General features: G+C 40.2%; 1 protein-coding gene across 1 annotated transcript in view; it reads right to left on the reverse strand.

Annotated features, from left to right (window-relative positions):
• The window catches only part of LOC124596061 (dehydrogenase/reductase SDR family member 11-like), a 47,676-nt gene extending 30,583 nt beyond the window's left edge, over positions 1-17,093 (reverse strand). Inside the window, exons 1-2 of the mRNA XM_047135037.1 lie at positions 16,877-17,093; positions 10,843-11,005 (exon numbers count right to left, since the gene is read on the reverse strand). Coding sequence (XP_046990993.1) covers positions 10,843-11,005; positions 16,877-17,014 — 301 coding nt within the window. The 5' untranslated portion in view covers positions 17,015-17,093. The remainder of the gene's footprint in view (positions 1-10,842; positions 11,006-16,876) is intronic.
• Between the last annotated feature and the right edge of the window lie 2,448 nt (positions 17,094-19,541).

The following is a 19,541-nucleotide window of genomic DNA, read 5'->3' on the forward strand; positions in this document are numbered from 1 at the left end:
TCCAAAACTAATTAAAATAATACAACTCACTCTAACCAACACCAAATCAAAAGTGAAGTTTAGAGGAGAAATTTTGGAACCATTCCTCATAAAAACAGGCTTAAGACAAGGTGACTGCCTACCACCATTACTGTTCAACTGTGCGCTGGCATACATAATGAGAGAATGGTACAAAGACAATCCAAAGATGGTAAGAATTGGAAGTGCAAAAGATGATATTAGCTTAAACTGCTTGGGATTCGCTGATGATCGTGCTCTCGCAGACCAAACACACCCTCTGAGGTTAACAATCGTTGTTGTATATCGGAGCTTGCTTCAACTAAGGTTGACAACCTTAGAAAGTCAAAAATGTCATTACTTTTCAACTGTGCGCTGGAATACATAATGAGAGAATGGTACAAAGACAATCCAAAGATGGTAAGAACTGGAAGTGCAAAAGATGATATTAGCTTAAACTGCTTGGGATTTGCTGATGATCGTGCTCTCCTAGTTAACACCGTTCAAGAAGCCAGGCAACAAGTGAAATTACTATAAGAAATAGCAGAGAAAGTAGGCCTAAGAATATCATTTGAAAAAACGGAGATTATGCTAACTGATCCGCCACTTGCAAACAAAATTACAATAGGAGAACAGGAAATCAAAATTGTTGATAAATTTAAATATTTAGGCAAAATAATAACATACAATCTACATGAGAAGCGATGATGGCAGAATAGAATAAAAAAACTGAACTACGTAAATTACATTACCAAAACTACGTACAACAAAGAAGCCTATCTATAGATGCAAAATTAAAACACTATAAAACAGTTACACAACCAGAAATAACATATGCAGCTGAAACTATCTTCAAAACAACTAATACAGCAGAAATTGACAGAATACTAAAAATAGAAAGAAGAGCAATTAGGACATGTATAAATAAACAGTATAAAATAAATGAACATTGGAGAATAGCATCAAATGAAACAGCATATAAGAAAATAGAACCAGTCATGAGCACGATCAGGAAGAAACGCATCTCATTCTTTGGACATCTGATCAGAATTCCAGAAAACACAATTAGTAAAAAAAATAATACAAAAATTGTAAAATAACAAGAGCGACATTAAATGGATCACAGAAATTAAGGAAGATATAAAAGAAATCCAAATTACAGTAGATGACCTAAAAAACAAGACAGAGAAAACTAGAATTTGCAAGACCCGCAAACCAGACTACAAATGAAAATCAATTAAAGGAGTACAGGAAGAGTGGTCTCAGATGAAGGAAGAAAGAAAATATCTGAAAGAATGAAGAAATATTGGGGAGATAGAAGAGCAAAACAACTTTATTATAAGAATAGACTCTAATAATTATATTACCTAAATATCATATTAAGTTATTGTTGAGCCAAATTGTATCCCTGTGTTACAACTTGTTTACAACTTTGTATTTTTGACTAGAGTGGTCCAATGAAGGCCATAAAATAAATAATAATAATAAAAACTGGGATACATTATCGGTGGAGGCTACGGTTTTCGATTCATTCAAGAATAACACATTTCAAGTTAAGTTTTGACGTTTATTTTGGATAATTCGAAAACTACGGACTCTAACCAAAACGTATCCCATTAAAAATCTGACTACTTTAAATTTCCTACAAAGTGGTCCTGTTCATTTTTCTGTAGGATTAATAGCTACCATGTAGCGATCGAGAGAATATGAATCTTGCACTTGGTATTTAAAGGTGTTGCTGGTTGCATAAATCCCAGTGGTAGGAGCAACTGAATCACCTCGTATAGCAGTACCACTGTCCCATCGCATTATTCAGTTGCTTTCTCGAACATTTGAATAGTAAGACTCAGACTCTGCAATGACCTTTCTCATTACATTAGAGAACTGAATTACATCTCTAGCTTCAGAAGGGAGTTAATGATACTTGCACTGAAGCAACACTAAGGTCTACCAGTGTCTCTGTATGCACTCGTTAGTACATTACATCTTTCTTTGCAAGCAGTTCTCCCTCATTTATTATTATTATTAGCATTATTAGCAGGAGCAGCAGAAGTAGCTGTTTAACTGGTTGTGTTAACATTATTAGTTCTTTGTCAGGACTGTTTATTCACATTGTCTCTACATACAGTCAAATCATTCTTAATTGTATTAGTACTGTTTTATTAGTATTTGTCATATTAAACTTATTATTATTTCTTAAATAAAGGATGAAAAAAGTATTGTAGGTGAAAACCCTGGTGCCATGTAGGAGAGTGTCTGAAGGCCCCAATCTGACCAGATTTAATAAATAAATCCATATATATTAGGTATAAAAATTGATGTGCATGTGTTTTCCACATCTACTCCGAAACCACTTGACCAATTTGAACCAATGTGAGTACACATACACCTCACTGTCAGTCGACAGTCACTGTGGGGTTAATAACCACCTACCCATCTAAGGGGTGGGGGTGTGAATGAAAAAGAAACATAGCTTGCGTCGCTTGAATTCTCAGACTTTTTTCATCCAGTATTTGAGATTGAGACCACAAAATGATGAAAGGAAGAAAAGTTCATCACTTACTACTTTAACGCTATTTTTGCAGTAAAAGTGCCACATGAGACATGAGGTTATAATTTATTACTTCTGTACTACTAACTGTATTCTTGAGAAATTTTGCAGACAGTCTGCACATATACCACTGAATGTAAGTGTAAAATTTTATCATTGCACGACACACCGTTCAGGAGATGTCAAGCCATAAACATAAAGCACAAGGGCAGACGCTGCACACTACGGGCGGGGCGCACAGCTTTATAATACCTGGCCAACGCCGGGTTCCTCCGCCAGTAAATAAAAAAATGAAGATGTTCGGCCGCCGCTGCTGAAGTCTGTGCCACGCTGTGGAGGGTACCCTCCAACAGTCTTCCTGTGTGTGAGGAGGGTTCCTCCGACAAAGAACTGCTGATTTTAACTGATCGAAAGTACGTTCAATTGGCTCATATCAGCAGATATAAGAGACTATTTCAACGGCTGACTCCCGTCTTCTTTAGAAAATATTGACGAGGTGGGTCCTGTGTTTTCCCGCATTTTCGTCCGAAATGTTGGCTGCAGTGTTGCACAGTTGTCTGGAAGGTCCTCCTACACTAGACCGAAATCGCCCTTGGTCGATGACAGGTGACCGACTCTCGTCCATGATGCGGGGCCCATAAGGGGGCCGGGCCGGCTCCCTGCTCAACTTGTGGCACCGCACAGCTGACAGTGAGACGTGCTTGATACCTGGCCGGCTCCACTCTGCCACGGCCACCATCAAGTTTATCGTAGTATAGTACTCTCGGCATTTGATACGCTTGGCAGAATACAATGCTGTATACGAACGCCTGAATCAAACTGTCGTCATTCAGGACGCAGTATATTGTATTCATTTTGCATCGACTAGGAAACATGGAAACGGAAATAAAGTGTCCTGTTCGCGAGTATGCAGAATGCATTCCACACATCGCACGGAAGTGAACAGTGCACTTACATTACTCAATGCAACAGATGCTCTTTCCCCTGACGTCACTGACTCGTGATGAGTTTTATTACTTTCAGTCTTATTACTGTCGCTACAGTAAGAGTGACACCTTGGAGGCAGCTACAACAATTTCATGTTGCCTGATGATCATCATTTCTTTCAACACTGGTAGCGAGTAAATGTTCAGTATGTCAGCATCTGTTAGCTGCTCATAGATTTCTTCTATTTAGTACACCTGTTTAGAAATTTACTCCTTTAGACGCCAGATTTTGCAGCTACTTCTGACACACCGCACAATAACACCTATTATCGTGATTACAAAAAGAACGTAATGCAGCAGTCAAAATTGGATAACAGAATCTGCAGTAATGAAAATGTTACTTGCGTGGCTGAATCCACACAGGACGATCCTAAAACATTTCATCCACTTGCACTTCTCACAAGTGACAGCCGTCGCTGCTTTTAATATTCAGGATACTTGCGAACACAATTTCTGCTAATTTCTACTAAAATTTAAACAAATGGTGTAAAGAAGTTCAGATTGTCAGTCATTGGCTTATGATTAGAGTTCTGCTTGGGCAGAACAGAAACAGAAAATAATGTGATGAGATTGGGAAAACGACCTGCATATGTGTATTATCATTGTTATTATTATAGTACAAGACCATTATGACTGCGCAAAGCACTTATAGGTGGGCGGTTGTCTTTTTTTGCGCCCTTATTTCCTTCAGTCTCCTCCTTTCTCTCTTCAGACCGTATTATTCCACTCTTTTTCATTGGTTTTTCCTATCGGTCTCCCTGTCATTTGTGCATTTTTGTTCTGAAAATTTTTCGGTTTTCGACGTCTTCGGATGTAATCCCTGCGAGTTTCAGATTAGTTTTTACATGGACAGTCCATTGTATCGCGTCCGTTTTCGCCTTACTCCTGTTGTCAAAGAATTCGACTATTTATTTTGTATGTATGTTAGACTTCATTCTTTTAATATGTCCATAGACTCTTAACCAGCGTTTTCTAATCCCACTGTAGATATTTGTGTATAGCCATCACACCCCTTAAAAGCGGCTAAAGAAAGAGAGCGCTGATGAGCCACCTCGTCTGCAACACCACAAAGTGATTTCTATATTATAGTAAAGGCCGCACAAGTAATTCATGTTTAAACCATTGCGGAAACTGGTACACCGATAAACTGCGAGGACCACTGTTCTGTAATCGGATTACCCATCGCGTAGTAGAAGTGACCCTTGTTATCAATATTAATAGCAGGGACTTTCGTGCTATAACAAAAACAGACTGGGATGACCTGGTAGTACCAGGAAACAATTTTAGCGCGCTGTTCCATTCCGTTGTTTTAACCACGTCACTAAGTCTTCACATTTGCTCTTCAGTAACGAATAAGAACTGAGCGCACGACAACGCTGCGACGTCATGTTCCGAAATATAAGACCGGAGACACTGAATGTGTTATCACGCACGGTCGATAAGGATGGCGCGAGGACATATCAGATCACATTCGGTGTATTCGCACAGCAATTGTCAAAAATATCAATAGCCGCAGCATCACGTTATACAGATTTTTGCCATGAGCTCAGCCATTCCGCTGCTTTTTAACGCTACAGTGCACATACAAGGCCACAGAGCCCCATGAAGGTCTTACTTTTCAAATTTTCCTGTAATTCTTGATTTGATTTCAAACTCCTTTCCAGTATTTTTCCGCTTACCGTGTGGCATCTCTCTTATTCAGTATGAGCTAAACTGTTTTTGTTTCTGCATTATTCAAAATATTTGCCGAAACACCGTTAATGTATATGCAAGGCTTCAGAAGCCTCCTTGCTGTTCTCTGTTCAACACTGACTTATACATTTTTTAGGAGCAGTTATTAATACAACAGTAACCGAAGTACAGGTAGTGTTGGTCTTCCAGCAGTATTAGTAGTAGCACAAGAGCAAAAGCAATAGAAATTACCTCTATTTATTAGAGATATGGAAATACCTCTCAGCTTTATGCAATCACATGTTATATTGTAGCTCTGTATTGTTGTTCTCTGCTGTTACTGCCACAGTCATGGTGAGTTTAGTCGTTTGTTGCCCCAATGCCGGTATTGTTACCATCGTGACTTGTTTAGTGTTGCACCAACTGTTGTCCAAGGGACAAGTATTTTGTTATGACTTCGTCAAGAAATATAAGGGAGTCGGTACGTGCAAATGCAGCTAATATTGGAGGTGTTGTCGCTCAGTGATTCGAAGAAGCTGATTGATGAGAAGAAGGAAGTAGTTTTCAAGACAGAAGTAATGAGGAATCAAACTTTGAAACCGCTGATACCAATGTTCTGGAAGATTACAGTATTTCAGATAGGATGACGTCATCAAAATCTGAAAATGAAGCTCCTCGTCAACAGCTCAGAGATGATTTCACATGCATTGATAGTAACGGAACCATTTGGAATTTTGGCCCTCCTGCAACTTTTCGTATGCTTGTTCGCAGTATCATAAAGAAGCCGACCACTCCAGCCCGTGGACTTACGGATGCCTGGGACTATTTCATTTCCAATGAAATACTAGATGAAGTTATCAGCTGCACAGATATGTAAGGCAGAAGAGTGGTTGCTTCACATAGTAAAACATGAAGAAACGTTTCTTTTGTTGAAATGGAGGGTTTTCTTTGTCTTTTACTGCTTGATGGTGTTGAGAGGAGTTGGAATGTCCCTTTAAGAGAATTATTCTTGGATGTAAAGGCTAATCCTTCGTATAACGTCAGAAAACTGATTCGAGGATATGTAGAGAGCAATAAAATTCCATGATAGGTGCACACGTGAAGCTCAGTCTGTAGAAGAAAAACTTGCAGCTGTTCACTATGTACGGGGAACTATTTCTTGACAAGTGTGTTAAAAGAATGATTCCTAAAGATTCGCTCACAGTTGGCGATTAGTTACTCCCATTCTATGGCAGATGCGGTTTTATACAGTATATGCCCACAAAATCCGCCAAGTATGGTATAAAGATGTTTTGGTTATGTGATAATACATCTGCATTTGCTATAGGAGGATTTGTGTACACGGGAAGGACGCTGCATGAATCCTGGACTGAACGTGGTGAAAGATCTTGCTAAAAGCATAGAACGATTCTCCAGAAACATTACTGTTGACAACTCCTTCACTAGTATTTAACTGGCGGGAGGAATGCTTAAGTAGCAAATTATAGTGGTGGGGACAATCAAACAAAATAAACCAGAAATCACCAATAAGGTGAAATCGTCCGTGCCAAGAGCAATGTATTTCTCACTACGCGAGTACTAAAGGAAATGTCTTAAATTTCGGCTACACGATAAATTACAGAAATCTAACGGTCGTAAATTCAACTAAATATTTACGGATTACAGTTAAGAATAGCTTAAACTGGAACGATCACATATATAATGTTGTGGGGAAACCAAACCAAAAACTATGATTTATTGGCAGAACATTTAGAAAATGCAACAGGTCTATTGAAGATATTGGTTACACCAGGTTTGTCCGCCTCTTCTGAAGTATTGCTGTACGGTTGGGATTCACATCAGATGGAACTGCAGGAAGACACCGAAAAAGTTCAAAGAATATCAGATCGTTTTGTATTATCGCGAAATAGGGCTGGGAGTGCTATGGATACGATACGTTAGGGGTGGGGGGAGGAGGGGTGGCAATCATCTTCGTTGCGGCAGGATCTTATCGTGAAATTTCATCACAAACTTTCTCCTTCGATTGCAAAAATATTCTGTTAGCGCCCTCATACATAAGCAAATACGATCATTATCACAAAAAAAAGAGAAATCAGAGCTCGCACAGAAAGATTTGTGTGTTCGTTTTTACCGCGCTCCGTTCGAGAGTGGAACGGTAAAGAAATACCTTGAAAGTGGTTAACTAAACCCTCTGCCAGGCACATAATTTTGAATTGCAGAGTATTTATCTAGATCTAAATTACTTGCCTTTAGTGGTGAAATCACAATGGTGAGTTATGTTCCGAAAAAGAAAAATCAATAATTCTCATTAGCACAATGCATCACGACGTAGACACTGATCAAACGCAAGAAAAAAACGAACTAGATACAATGAGGTTCTGTAACTTCACAAAGGTTGGAGTAGATCAAACGGACCAGAAAGTGCGATATTATACGTGCAAGAGACAAACAAGGAGATGGCCATTTACATTACGGATGAATACGATGGAAGTCGGAGCAATGATCGATGAAATTTTATTGTATTTCCAGTGCTCGACATACCACAGTGAAAGAACCGATAGAAGGCGTTTGTTCCTAATAGATCTAATAGAAGAAATGGTAAGACCACTAATTGAGCTTCTAATTCATTTACCTAATCTCCCAAAGAGAACAACTACGGCCTTGTACAGATGTGGTGTGGAAAAACATGTCTCATCACTGAACCAGTTAGCTGTATCAGGAAAGAGGAATGGTGAAAATATTGTCCACACAACAAACATACGAAAAACTCCAAGGTATGTGTAAAGTGTAGAAACAATGTCCGTAAAGAACTCAGTGGCATTATTCATGTTTCTTGTTTGTCAGGTGTTGTAAACTAACAAAAACGCAAAAGTTTGTGAAATGTAGAATAGTTGTTTGTCAAAATAGAGCTTGTAATTCATATTATTGTGAACGATAAAGATGTTGTAACACAAGCAGGTTAAATTAAGAACTCTTATAACATGTAGAAGTGCAACTTATAGGTGCATTGATATAAATATTATTTGCATATGTTGTATGTAAGTGATTGTAAATGATAAAAATAAACTCTCAAAGATCTTTAAAAATTAATAAGGTATTACTCGGGCCCACCAGACTCTTTCAGTAGATCTTAGGAATACTTCAGTCCGTCACTAACTTAGGAATAACTAAATTCAACTCTAAAAAATGAATACATAAAAAGAGAACAACTTAAAATGAGGATAGGCCTCGCAGGGCATGCTTGTGTATTCACGTGTGTTTTCAACAGCATGCATACTAGGGTGAATCACTTCACAAAACTCCACATTCGCACTTCGATCACGAAAAAAGGAAGAACGTTTCAAAGGAATGTGTAACTTTTTGCCAAATAACACATTAATGACGCCTTTGAAGGTGCTGGTAATAGTCGTCTGTTACAACAGAAGGCATTGTTCCCTCAGCGACTTGGGATTATCTAGCCTTCAGATTCGTTTTCATTCAAACATCGATTTTTGCGTCCTAAAACACTTCACACACGTATGTTATATTGTCTAATCTTCTTTAACCATGTTTTGTGTAAAATGTTTTATGCAGTTGTATGCAGCAAATTACGTGTGTTACTACTTTCTTTATATTGAATGAAACGTATTTTAAAAGAAACGTTGCGAAATATTTTATGGCACTGTATCTCCACTATATAGTTACTGTAATCTGTGAAAGATGAACTTTGGCGGAGGAAAAATAACATTAAATACTGAATGTGGTCTTCAACCAAGGAAGTAAAACTTTTGGCACACGCAACGCATGAGGAACAAAGACATTTGCTTTTTAGACATTGTTGAAGTCAGTCAGGTTCAGATGGCTGAAGCAGTGAAAATCACTCTCCAGTTATTTCCGAAATCGAATACTGAGTTCCTATGGGCGGAAGAAAATGGAGGCAAGAAAGACGTGAAGCTCGGACCATGACCTGGGGATGAAACGCCGATTTTAATACGATGGGATGTTACGAATTTCAAATCACCGAATAGTCTTGTTGAGCTGGGGGTGTGGTTTGCTTTGAAACATTTGAATAGAATACGACCTGCTAACTGCAAGCTGTATAACATTTTTCTACTGCAGAAAAGCAAGATCATACATCGTCCCACATTGTTTTGTTAAGGGAGATCAGATTTCTCTCTTTTTGCCTCTGATATTTGAAAAAAAATTCATGTTTGTTGTCACTGGGAAAAAACAGATTTGATAGCTTTTGTGTAATTGCGATTGAACCACGAGTGGTAGAAACTGCACAAATATTCTCATGCATATTTTAGTAAAGGGAATATTAAATACGTTAACACTTCACGAACAATTTGCGTAGAAACTTTGAAATGATACAGTCATACTAGTAATATACAAAATTTTAACGAAATTTGGTAGTGAAGAGAGATGTATGCTGCTGATATGAAGATAGGCAGCTACTGTTTGTTTTCACCAATGCAGAAAATTAGCAACACAAAAGATACTGGTAACTAACTGGTTAGGGAACAACAGAAATAACTATTCTATTGGGACTGGCGACTGACTGTTCACCGGTGCAGTTTCTAGAGACGGGTTGTACTGACCACAGCCTACGTTACAAGTACTGGCACTGCAATTCTCAGGACTGCTCAAATAAACAATTAACTTCGCGTACGTTGATTTGAACGACATAATTAATTTCTGAAAAAAAAATTTCGTAATTGTTGTGTTAGCAATAGGTCAACTTAAACATTCCGACAAACTTTTTACATTAAATATAAGAAAGAGACATTACAAATAAAAATAACCTCCAAGACTTACGAAATTACATAGATGGGCAGCAGCTCAGCCACATTTCCTTATTTTAAAATCAACTACGTTTCAGCGATTCGAGAGGTCTTTGTTTAGAGGCGAACAACGAGGCCGGGCGACCGATTAGATGTTCACGTAACGCGCATCTTTTGCCTCGGAGCCGCCTTGTGATGTTATACCATCGTCTGCAGTGACGATTCAGCCTCATTAACGGAGGTGACAAGTCACAGAAAATTTCGCCGTAATTACACGGATACAATTATTCAATTGTATGAAATAAAATCGTCATAACTTCTGAACGGTTTGCGTTAGGACAGTTAAACTACACGGTTGGCCGCGGAGCATGATGGCAATTAGTATGTGAAAATAGTTTGATTTAGCGACGAAGCCCACTTTCATGTGGTTGGATTCGTCGATAAGAAAAATTGGCGCATCTGGGGTACTGAGAATCCGCATTTCGCGATCGAGAAGTCTCTTCATCCTCAACGGGTGAATACGTGGTGCGCAATGTCTTGTGACGGAATAATCGGTGCGATATTCATCGATGGCACGGTGACTACCGAACGGTACGTGAAGGTTTTGGAAGGTGACTTCATCCCCATTATCCGAAGTGGCCCTGATTTCGACAATATTTTGTTCATGCAAGATCCGTCGACCCTTCGAAGCAGGAGAGTGTTTGATGTCCTAAATTCGAATATCTGTAGTGACGTTTACATGTTGAATGAAGCGTGTGCACTCCGTAGTTTGTGACTAATTTACATTTTTTCACATAGTAGTTCAATAATTGTCACCCTGTGCATTACTACTTACGTGATTCTGGACGTGTTTAGAAAGACACCAAGTACTCACACGTCAGGTCGCTGTCGTTGCCCAAGCCGGCGTTGTTGACCAGGATGTCGACGCCAGACAGGTTCTCCCTGATCCACTTGAACGCTGCGAGGACGCTCTCCTCGCTGCTGACGTCTCCCTCGACAGCGTGAAGTGTGCCAGGCGCGTCCTTCAGCTCGAGCGCCTGTCGACGGAAGTCCTTCAGCTCGGATATCCTCAGTTTCCGAAACAAGAGTCTAGAAAAACGTTGAACTCGGAGCATAAATAGAAGTTTGAAAAAAGTTATGATCACGACCATGACTTGAGTTGATAACATTAACCCAACTTCTTATGAATGGGAGGTAGTAACGTCTTACTTTCTCATGGCGCTAACGATTCCACGAAGAGTGAGTACAAGTAGCTGATTTTTAACTGCAGAACACTATTTTCCGACCGTTATGTCCTCGTAATATCTGCATAACAACTAAATCCCATTAACCCACTCTATAGCCGGCCGCGGTGGCCGAGCAGTTCTACAGTCCGGAACCACGCGACTGCTACGGTCGCAGGTTCGAATCCTGGCCCGGGCATGGATGTGTGTGATGTCCTTAGGTTAGTTAAGTTTAAGTAGTTCTAAGTTCTAGGGGACTGGGGACTGGGGACTGATGACCTTTGCTTAGAGCCATTTTGAACCCACTCTATACCAAGGTGTCGAGGGGACAAAGGGGAGGGGGGGGGGGTATTTGGTTACTTCGGTGCTTGGTGCTTACCTTCTGAAAACATCGTAATTTAGTCTGCTACTCTATATTTTAAAGTTTTGAAAAGAAATATTTATTATTGTTATGATTTCTTATATCAGATTCCGTAACTGTTGCAAAATTTTCAGTAAAACTTAACCCAAAAATTTAAGTCTTAGAAGGGAATGTGACGTTTCGCAACAAATGTCATATTAATATTTTCAGGTTCAGAACCATTCTTACACATCTAGATAACCAACGACAATTAACGAAATTAAATTTTTAAAAATTTTTGTTCTGCTCATAAAGTACAGTTGTACTCGGTGCAAACATAATGGAAAATGCGTTGATATTGATCAGACTGTGCAAAAAGATATTTTCAGGTACTGAACTCATATATCGGGACCCATTTAACAAGTGTGTTGTTAATAAAAGTTACACATTTAATGAATTTGTTTACGTTTCTTGTGGGCACAATGTAACCCCCATGCCCTTGGTATTACGCGTTATGGAAATTGCGATGGTATTGTTAGGGTTAATGAACATTGTCTTCCATGCAGTGTATTTAATATTGTCTACACCACATAACAAATTCAACAAGGCAATGAACAAGAAGCGAATAACTAAATCTCGTTGATTTGTTCACGTAATTTTGGTCTAAATCCTGTTTTACACGAGCGACTTTCTTATATAAATCGACTTCTCGAAGTGTGTACATATTTTGTACCTCCGTATAAATCAACAACCAACCACTACTAGAGTGTGTGTAGGACGTCAATGATCTAGAGGTTGTGCTAAGTGTGTTCTGCACGCGCTGAGATACGGGACTACGGCGGCGTCTGCTGACATCTCAAGTTAACCTATTGTGGCCGAGGTCCCTCCTGTTATAGAAATGGATTTTCTGCTTTCGTGTCTCCTTAAACTTTATTGTGTTGTTTCGTTTGTTTTCGTGACACATCGATAAGTGTCACAAGGTCTTGATATTTTTTTCCTGCAAGTGTTCTCTTACAAGATAGACGAAATACCTGAAAGCATAAAGGCATTTAAGTTTTGCAGAGAAAAAACCTACACTGATCATAAATACAAACGTAAATAGATTAACATATTTTAATGAAAATTACATCAGCAGTGAAGAAGTCAAAAATATGTGTCGAGAAAAATAATTTTCGATGTTTTTGGCACTTAGTAAGAAAATAAGATACAAAGGATAAAGCAAAAATGTGCTATTTGCTTCTATCAGCGAATGAATATATATGTTCTGCAACGTTTGGATGACACGTTTCGTATTCTTTCAGTTCCCAGGAGAGATAGGAATTCATCACGCGACCTTTGAGGGAATGTCCATTATGAACTCTTCTTTGGTCAATAATACACTTTATTACCCTCGCTTGTTCCTACATCATGTACTGTAGTCCGATATTTTCGTGAAAAGGATAGTCCCTAATAACCTCACTTTCACAGTTCAAATGTCAAACTGCATAGCAGACATCTCTCACATCACACGCAATTTTTGGCCCCGACGTGTAAATGAAAATGAATTCTCGAAACATATGAGAGTCAGTACAGAAATAAAACGCCAGGGGCGCTGCAATAGACTCAACTGTCTTGGATAGGAAAAGAGTCAAGAAAGTCGATCGTGTAAAAGGAGCTGAACACACGTCTCTTCTCACTAAAACACAAACAAACAAGCTTGGACAGACATACATGACATAGACTAAATTAAAATACAGTCACAATTTGCTGGTACTGTATATTGGTGCAGAGACATTAGAAATATGTTGAATCTAGTTTATAGTATAAAACGCGTACTGGGAACCGAGAGGTCGCGGGATGGAATCCCGGTCGAACCACGGAAATTTTTCACTCTTCCTTTTTCTATTCTTCTGTGATACGAACATTCGCCAGATTCTACATTAAATTGTAGGTCGCGTCTTTCCGGTAGTACTAATCAGGTAATTTAGGGACACGCAAGTGGCAGAAGTGGCTTCCAATTGGAAGACGAGCACCGGGCTGTCGAACCATAAGAAGTTACTGATGGGGAAAACGATATATGCTACGGGAAATATTTAAGAGAAAGTAATTCTTTATACATTTCACCGGAAACTTTCCGTGTGCAAAGTCAAATGAGGATGAAAGCTGTAAGCAGTAGAAATACGTGGAGATTTAATATCAAAGGAAAGGCAGCTGTGTTATAGATGTGCTTTCAGTTAACTAAATTTCAAGCTGACGTGACGCACCGGTTACGAAAATAGTATGATAAGAGGTGAAACTCATCTGGTGCAAAGATGCGGCAGCAGCCAGAAGTTAGTTGTGGACGGATCTTAGTAAAGGAGCATCCTAACGAGCAGTACTTGTAGTGGGGAGGAAAGCTCTTTGTTAGATTTCTCTCGCACCTACAGCCTGCACAGGGATTGAATTCCTTGCATTCGTGGGCAGGAGACATTCCCTAGAATTTTGTCGAGGCTCTAGCGGACGTACTGACAACAATCATACGTTACTTTTAGCCGCTGAAGCAATCTGACAATAACAATGCTCCGGTTTTCAAAGCAACGTCACCTTTAATGTGGAAGTATTCTAAGAAAATGTGATTTCTTTTCTTAATATGTTCTCTGGGATGTCTACTCTGTTTCAGAGTTCATCCCGAGTTCGCCAGAAACTCCATTATCGACTTTCAAGGCGATTTATGAAAAAGCGTCTCCGAAAACCATTCTCAGCGGGAACAAAATAGTTGATACGTAATTTCATCGACGGCCCAACAGACATTACAGAAATAATGAACTTGAGATCGGACTGTTACAACTTCTGCACAAAAGCGGACGAATAGGGCCTCGTTTGGATCTGGAAGGACTGCAGTGTGGTCCAGACATCGCTTACTACAGGTATGTTTAACGTAACTACAAAAAATGTTACGCAAACCTTTAAATGCGATTTTTTCGAAACCACATTTTTCATATTGGCAGGATACATAACACGAAAACCGTACACAAGATTTTGATCGTAATTTTATTCTGGCATTATAAACTTAGTTCTCTACCAGTGTGTGTAGCCGTTTTGTGATCTCTTCAGAAGTCTATTTTCGGTGCAAGCCTTTGTCTCGATTTTGTAGGCGAAGAAAATGACGATAGCTTTAGCACGTCACCGTTTTGTTAATTCTTGATATTTTTCTATTATGTTCCGCATGCTGATAGAAAATAAATTGAAAATGACTTATAGAACAAATTATTTTGTTATTGGTCCAATGGGAGGTCTTTGGGAAATGCAGGCGACGAACGACGTTTCGGCTGCGACGCGTCCTTCCATCTGACACAACTATAGTAGGGAGCGTCCGGTGTGAACAAAAAAAAATGATTACTTAGAGTCAAAAGTGTAAAGAATAAAACTAAATCATCAGATTTGGCATTACTCTTTATTTTACTTGCAAAAAAGAATCGCGAAAATCACCTATTATTCTTGCTTTCAAAGAGGGATACCTCGTTAATATACATAACACTTGAATACAAAGTAGTCTTCCTTAGTATTAACTTGGCCCAAAGAAATTACGTAAAAATTTAAAGTACTTATAAGTATCGCAGACACACGTATTTATGTATTTATTTGTTCATCGTCCTACCTCCTTCCCTCTCTCTCTCTCCCTCTGTGTGTGTGTGTGTTTTTTTTCCACTCTCTCAGTCCATATCCAGCAGTCACAGTAGCCTCTACTTCATCTATTACAGCAACTACCAGTTAAACAACGGCGCTCCCATCACGACCGTATATTGACATCCATATCTTCCGCCAGTTCAATAGCCGAATCATCATCGTATCCATCTGGATCATCACTAGACATTTATAGGAATGGAAAGTAATTCTGGAATGAAGTTCTCAAGAGTGCCACAACTGGCAGAACTCTCGTTGTCCTTGTCGGGCAATGACATCGCATCGATTATAGCCTCTTACAAATAACATTTCTACTTTACGTAAGTGCACCACTTCAAGATATCAAATCTAACATCGACCGGATGAATCACGGTTTATGGTTTCAGAGGCGAAATCTGGGACTTAGACTAAACGCAAGAAATCCTTAAGCAATTTTAACACCCTGTAAGAAATTAATTAGTTCTGAAATCCACGAACAGATGACACCTGTTTATCCCGATACCACATCACAAAACGGGTGAGCAGCTCGTACAGGCAGAAAATGCTAGCGCCACACGCTGGAAGACTTCTGCTTGCGTCCAAGTTTCGCAACGTATTTCTACAGGGTGTGAAATATAAACTCGCGCAGTTACTCGTTCTGCCGAATCTTCAGCGTTTCGATGTAACATGGTACGAGTAGAGAAAACGCTAGACGCTTAGGATTGCGCATGACTGCATTTATACGCTACATCTGCGACTTCCGTCGGTTTGACTTATTAGTGACTCATCACACACTTCGCACGTACACAACCCTGCTCTTGCGAAGCGTATTCGGGAAGTAAGGTCCGATTACGAGCGAAATGGAAACCACGGTGAAAATCCGATGGTGCTTTGCACAGCTTTGTCGGGCAGTGTATTTTGTGTGCGCGTCGATCGCTTCGCGTCGCTCTTTTAAGTTCAGAGCGCAAAGTGATCACGTAGAAATACTTAAAACAACAGCGCCTCTCGCTAAGTATGTGGATCTGGTGAGAGATTTCGCCTGAAGCTATGCAGCTCACATAACATAAAAGTCACCCGTTTTTCTTTCTTCACGATAATTTTCAGCCGCATTCTGCAGGGGGAAATGATGACGCTCCTGCAGCGTTTTCGATGGAAAGTGTTTGACTGTCCACAATACAACCCTTAACTGGGTCTCTCCGTTGTTCATCTCTGCTCGCATGAACCGCTGGCTACGAAGACAACGTTTTGGCACAAACAACGTAAGGCAGACCAGCGTAGAGAATTGGCGGAAAGGACAGGCGGATGCTTTGTGTGACGAGATTATTGGGAAGTTTGTACAACGCCACGATAAATGTCTAAGTCGAAGCGGCGACTGTTTAGAAGGATAGCTGGAAGTTATGGCTAACTGTTGCGAATAAAAAATTTTTGATTTTCACTGTGGTTTTCATTTCGCGACCGATCGGACCTTACTTTCCGAACAGCCATCGTGTAAAACACATTGACATCTACATCCTCGCCATGGAATTAATAGACGTCACATTAGAACAATATTTATTTAATGTGGTCTAAGGAAGATAAAATATGTAAGTAGTTGCGAAATTTTTGTCAACATAGTTTTCAACGTTAAAAAGCAGTCACGTGACCGCAGTTGGATGACTTAGTTGGTAGCCCTCCTTCTTTGGTTGTGGGAGGAGAAGTACGTGAGCGGGCGGGCGTCGGCCTACCTTGACCCTGTCGACCCTCCTGGCCAGCCCGACGACGGTGAGTCCCCTCCTGAGCAGCGCCTGCGCGACGGCGGCTCCTATGCCGGAGCTGGCGCCCGTCACCAGGGCGACGCGGCCCGCGTACCTCTCCATGCCCATCTCTTGGCTGTGTGTGCCTCTTCGAGAAGACAAACGGCTTGTACCACTGTTGTCTCGGGCTTATACTTCCAGTGGCCACTTCCTGTGGGCCCTGAGCAAACTGATACGCCTAGGCTAATCACTAAGCAAGTGTCTCTCTCCGTATCGTCGTTGATAACTCTTATCGGTCCACGTCTGTCTGAGTCCAAGTGTTCCCGTCACTGTGAAATAGGAAAATTCTGTTCTTATTCTTCATTTCACGGGCTGGTCTGAAAAAGTAATCCGTCTTCATACTAGCCTTCATTTTCTGGGCTTATCAAAGTTCCTTTTCGAGTATACTTTGTTTAATTTTTTCAGTCTGTTGTACTAATAGATCGATACTTCTTTCATCGCGGATCATAGCAATATCATATCACCTTTCAATCTTCACTGGTATTCAGATAAGTGATAAGGGAACAGAAAAATCAACTAATATTAGTCAATAGTGGAAAGGCATCTGGACCAGATGAGATACCGTTGAGTTTCTACAGCCTTTATGTGAAAGACCTTCCTCCCCTTGTAGCAACAGTTTACCGCAGATCGCTGGCACAACGAAGGGTACCATGCAACCGGAAAAACCCCAGGCCATTAATGTGTCCGGGAAGGGTCGACGGACCGACGCGCGTAGCCCTGTGACGTTCACGTCAGTCTGTTGTGTAATTGTGGAACATCATCTGTTACTACGGATTATGACGTACCTGGAGGTCGAGAGTCTCGTAAGAAAACCAACGTGGATTCCACAAGCAGCGATCTCGCGAAACAAAACTAATTCTGTTCGCCCATGAATGGAGAGCTCAGTTTTATTCCGTATTGCTTGTCTTCCACAAGGCATCTGATATGGCTACCGACTGTCGTCTCGTGAAAAAAATTAGAGTATCGGACCAGATCTGTGACTGCACCCAGCACCTTATAAGACGTAGATCTCAATACGCTATTCTTCTTCGTAATAAAGGAAAACATGGTCCATAGTTGGCTGTAATTCGGTATTTACTTAATCGTGCGATTAGCTGATTTCGACTAAGCTTCATTGTAAAGCAAATTTGTGCCACCAGTATTTATTGTCATTTTCAAATCTCTTTAATTATAAGCAAAAATTAGCCAGATTGCTTCATTTTACGAAAAGATCCATACTACAGTGACACCTTTTAAGATCGTATATTGACATTGCACGGCTCCCAAAGGGTTTTTAATACTTGTTGTATAACCTTAAAAAAGGTCTTTGAAGGGTTCACTGTAGTGTTGATCCTTTCCTAAAATGACGGTTCAAAATGGTTCAAATGGCTCTGAGCACTTTAGGACTTAACATCTGAGGTCATCAGTCCCCTATAACTTAGAACTACTTAAACCTAACTAACCTAAGGACATCACACACATCCATGCCCGAGATAGGATTCGAACCTGCGACCGTAGCGGTCGTGCGGTTCCAAACTGAAGCGCCTAGAACCGCTCGGCCACATCGGCCGGCAATGACGGTTCAAATGGTTCAAATGGCTCTGTGCACTATGGGACTTAACATCTGAGGTCATCAGTCCAGAACTTAGAACTACTTAAACCTAACTAACCTAAGGACATCACACACATCCATGCCCGAGGCAGCATTCGAACCTGCGACCGTAGCTGTCACGCGGTTCCAGACTGAAGCGCCTAGAACCGCTCGGCCACAACGACCGGCAAAATGACGGAATATGGCAAATTTTCGCTTGTAATTAAGAGTGATTTAAAAATGACATGAAATACAGATGTCACATAAGTGCATGACTATAATGCTTAGCCAAAATCAGGTAATCGAACGATTAAATAAACATCGCATTACAGCCTACTACGGACAATGTTTACTTTAATTAAGCATCCTCTCCTGTGCCGACCTCTTAATCTCAGAGTAGCGCTTGCAGCTTATGTCCTCAGTTATTTGTTGTTCCTCTACTGTTTGTGCCCCCTACTCCCACTAGTACCGTGGAATATAATCTTGATGTCTTAACAGATGGATTATCATTCTGTGCCTTCTTCTCGTCAGTGTTCTCCTTATAGTCCTCTCGTCACCGATTCTTGCTGAGAAACGCCTCGTTTCTTACCTGATCAGCCTACCTAATTTTCAACATTCTTCTGTAGCACCGCATCTCAAATGCTTCTATTCTCTTCTGTTCCGGTTTTCCCACAGTCCTTGTCTCACTACCACACAACGCTGTGCTCCAAACGTACGTTCTTAGAAATTTCTTTCTCAAATTGAGGTCTATGTCTCATACTAGTAGACTTACCTGCCCATCATGGGTTACTTTGCCGCCTAGGTAGCAGAATTGCTTAACTTCACCTACTTCCTGATCCCCAATTCTGAGGCTAAGTTTCTCGCTGTTCTCAATTCTGCTGCTTATAATTACTTTCGTCTTTCTTTGATTTACTCTCAGTCCATATTCTGTATTCATTAGACTGTTCATTCCATTAACAAATCCTCACTTTCACAGAAGATAGCAATGTTATCTTCTCTGTAGGAAGTTTGCAACGCCAAGATACT

This window comes from Schistocerca americana, chromosome 2 (assembly GCF_021461395.2).
Source record: "Schistocerca americana isolate TAMUIC-IGC-003095 chromosome 2, iqSchAmer2.1, whole genome shotgun sequence".
NCBI lineage: Eukaryota > Metazoa > Arthropoda > Insecta > Orthoptera > Acrididae > Schistocerca > Schistocerca americana.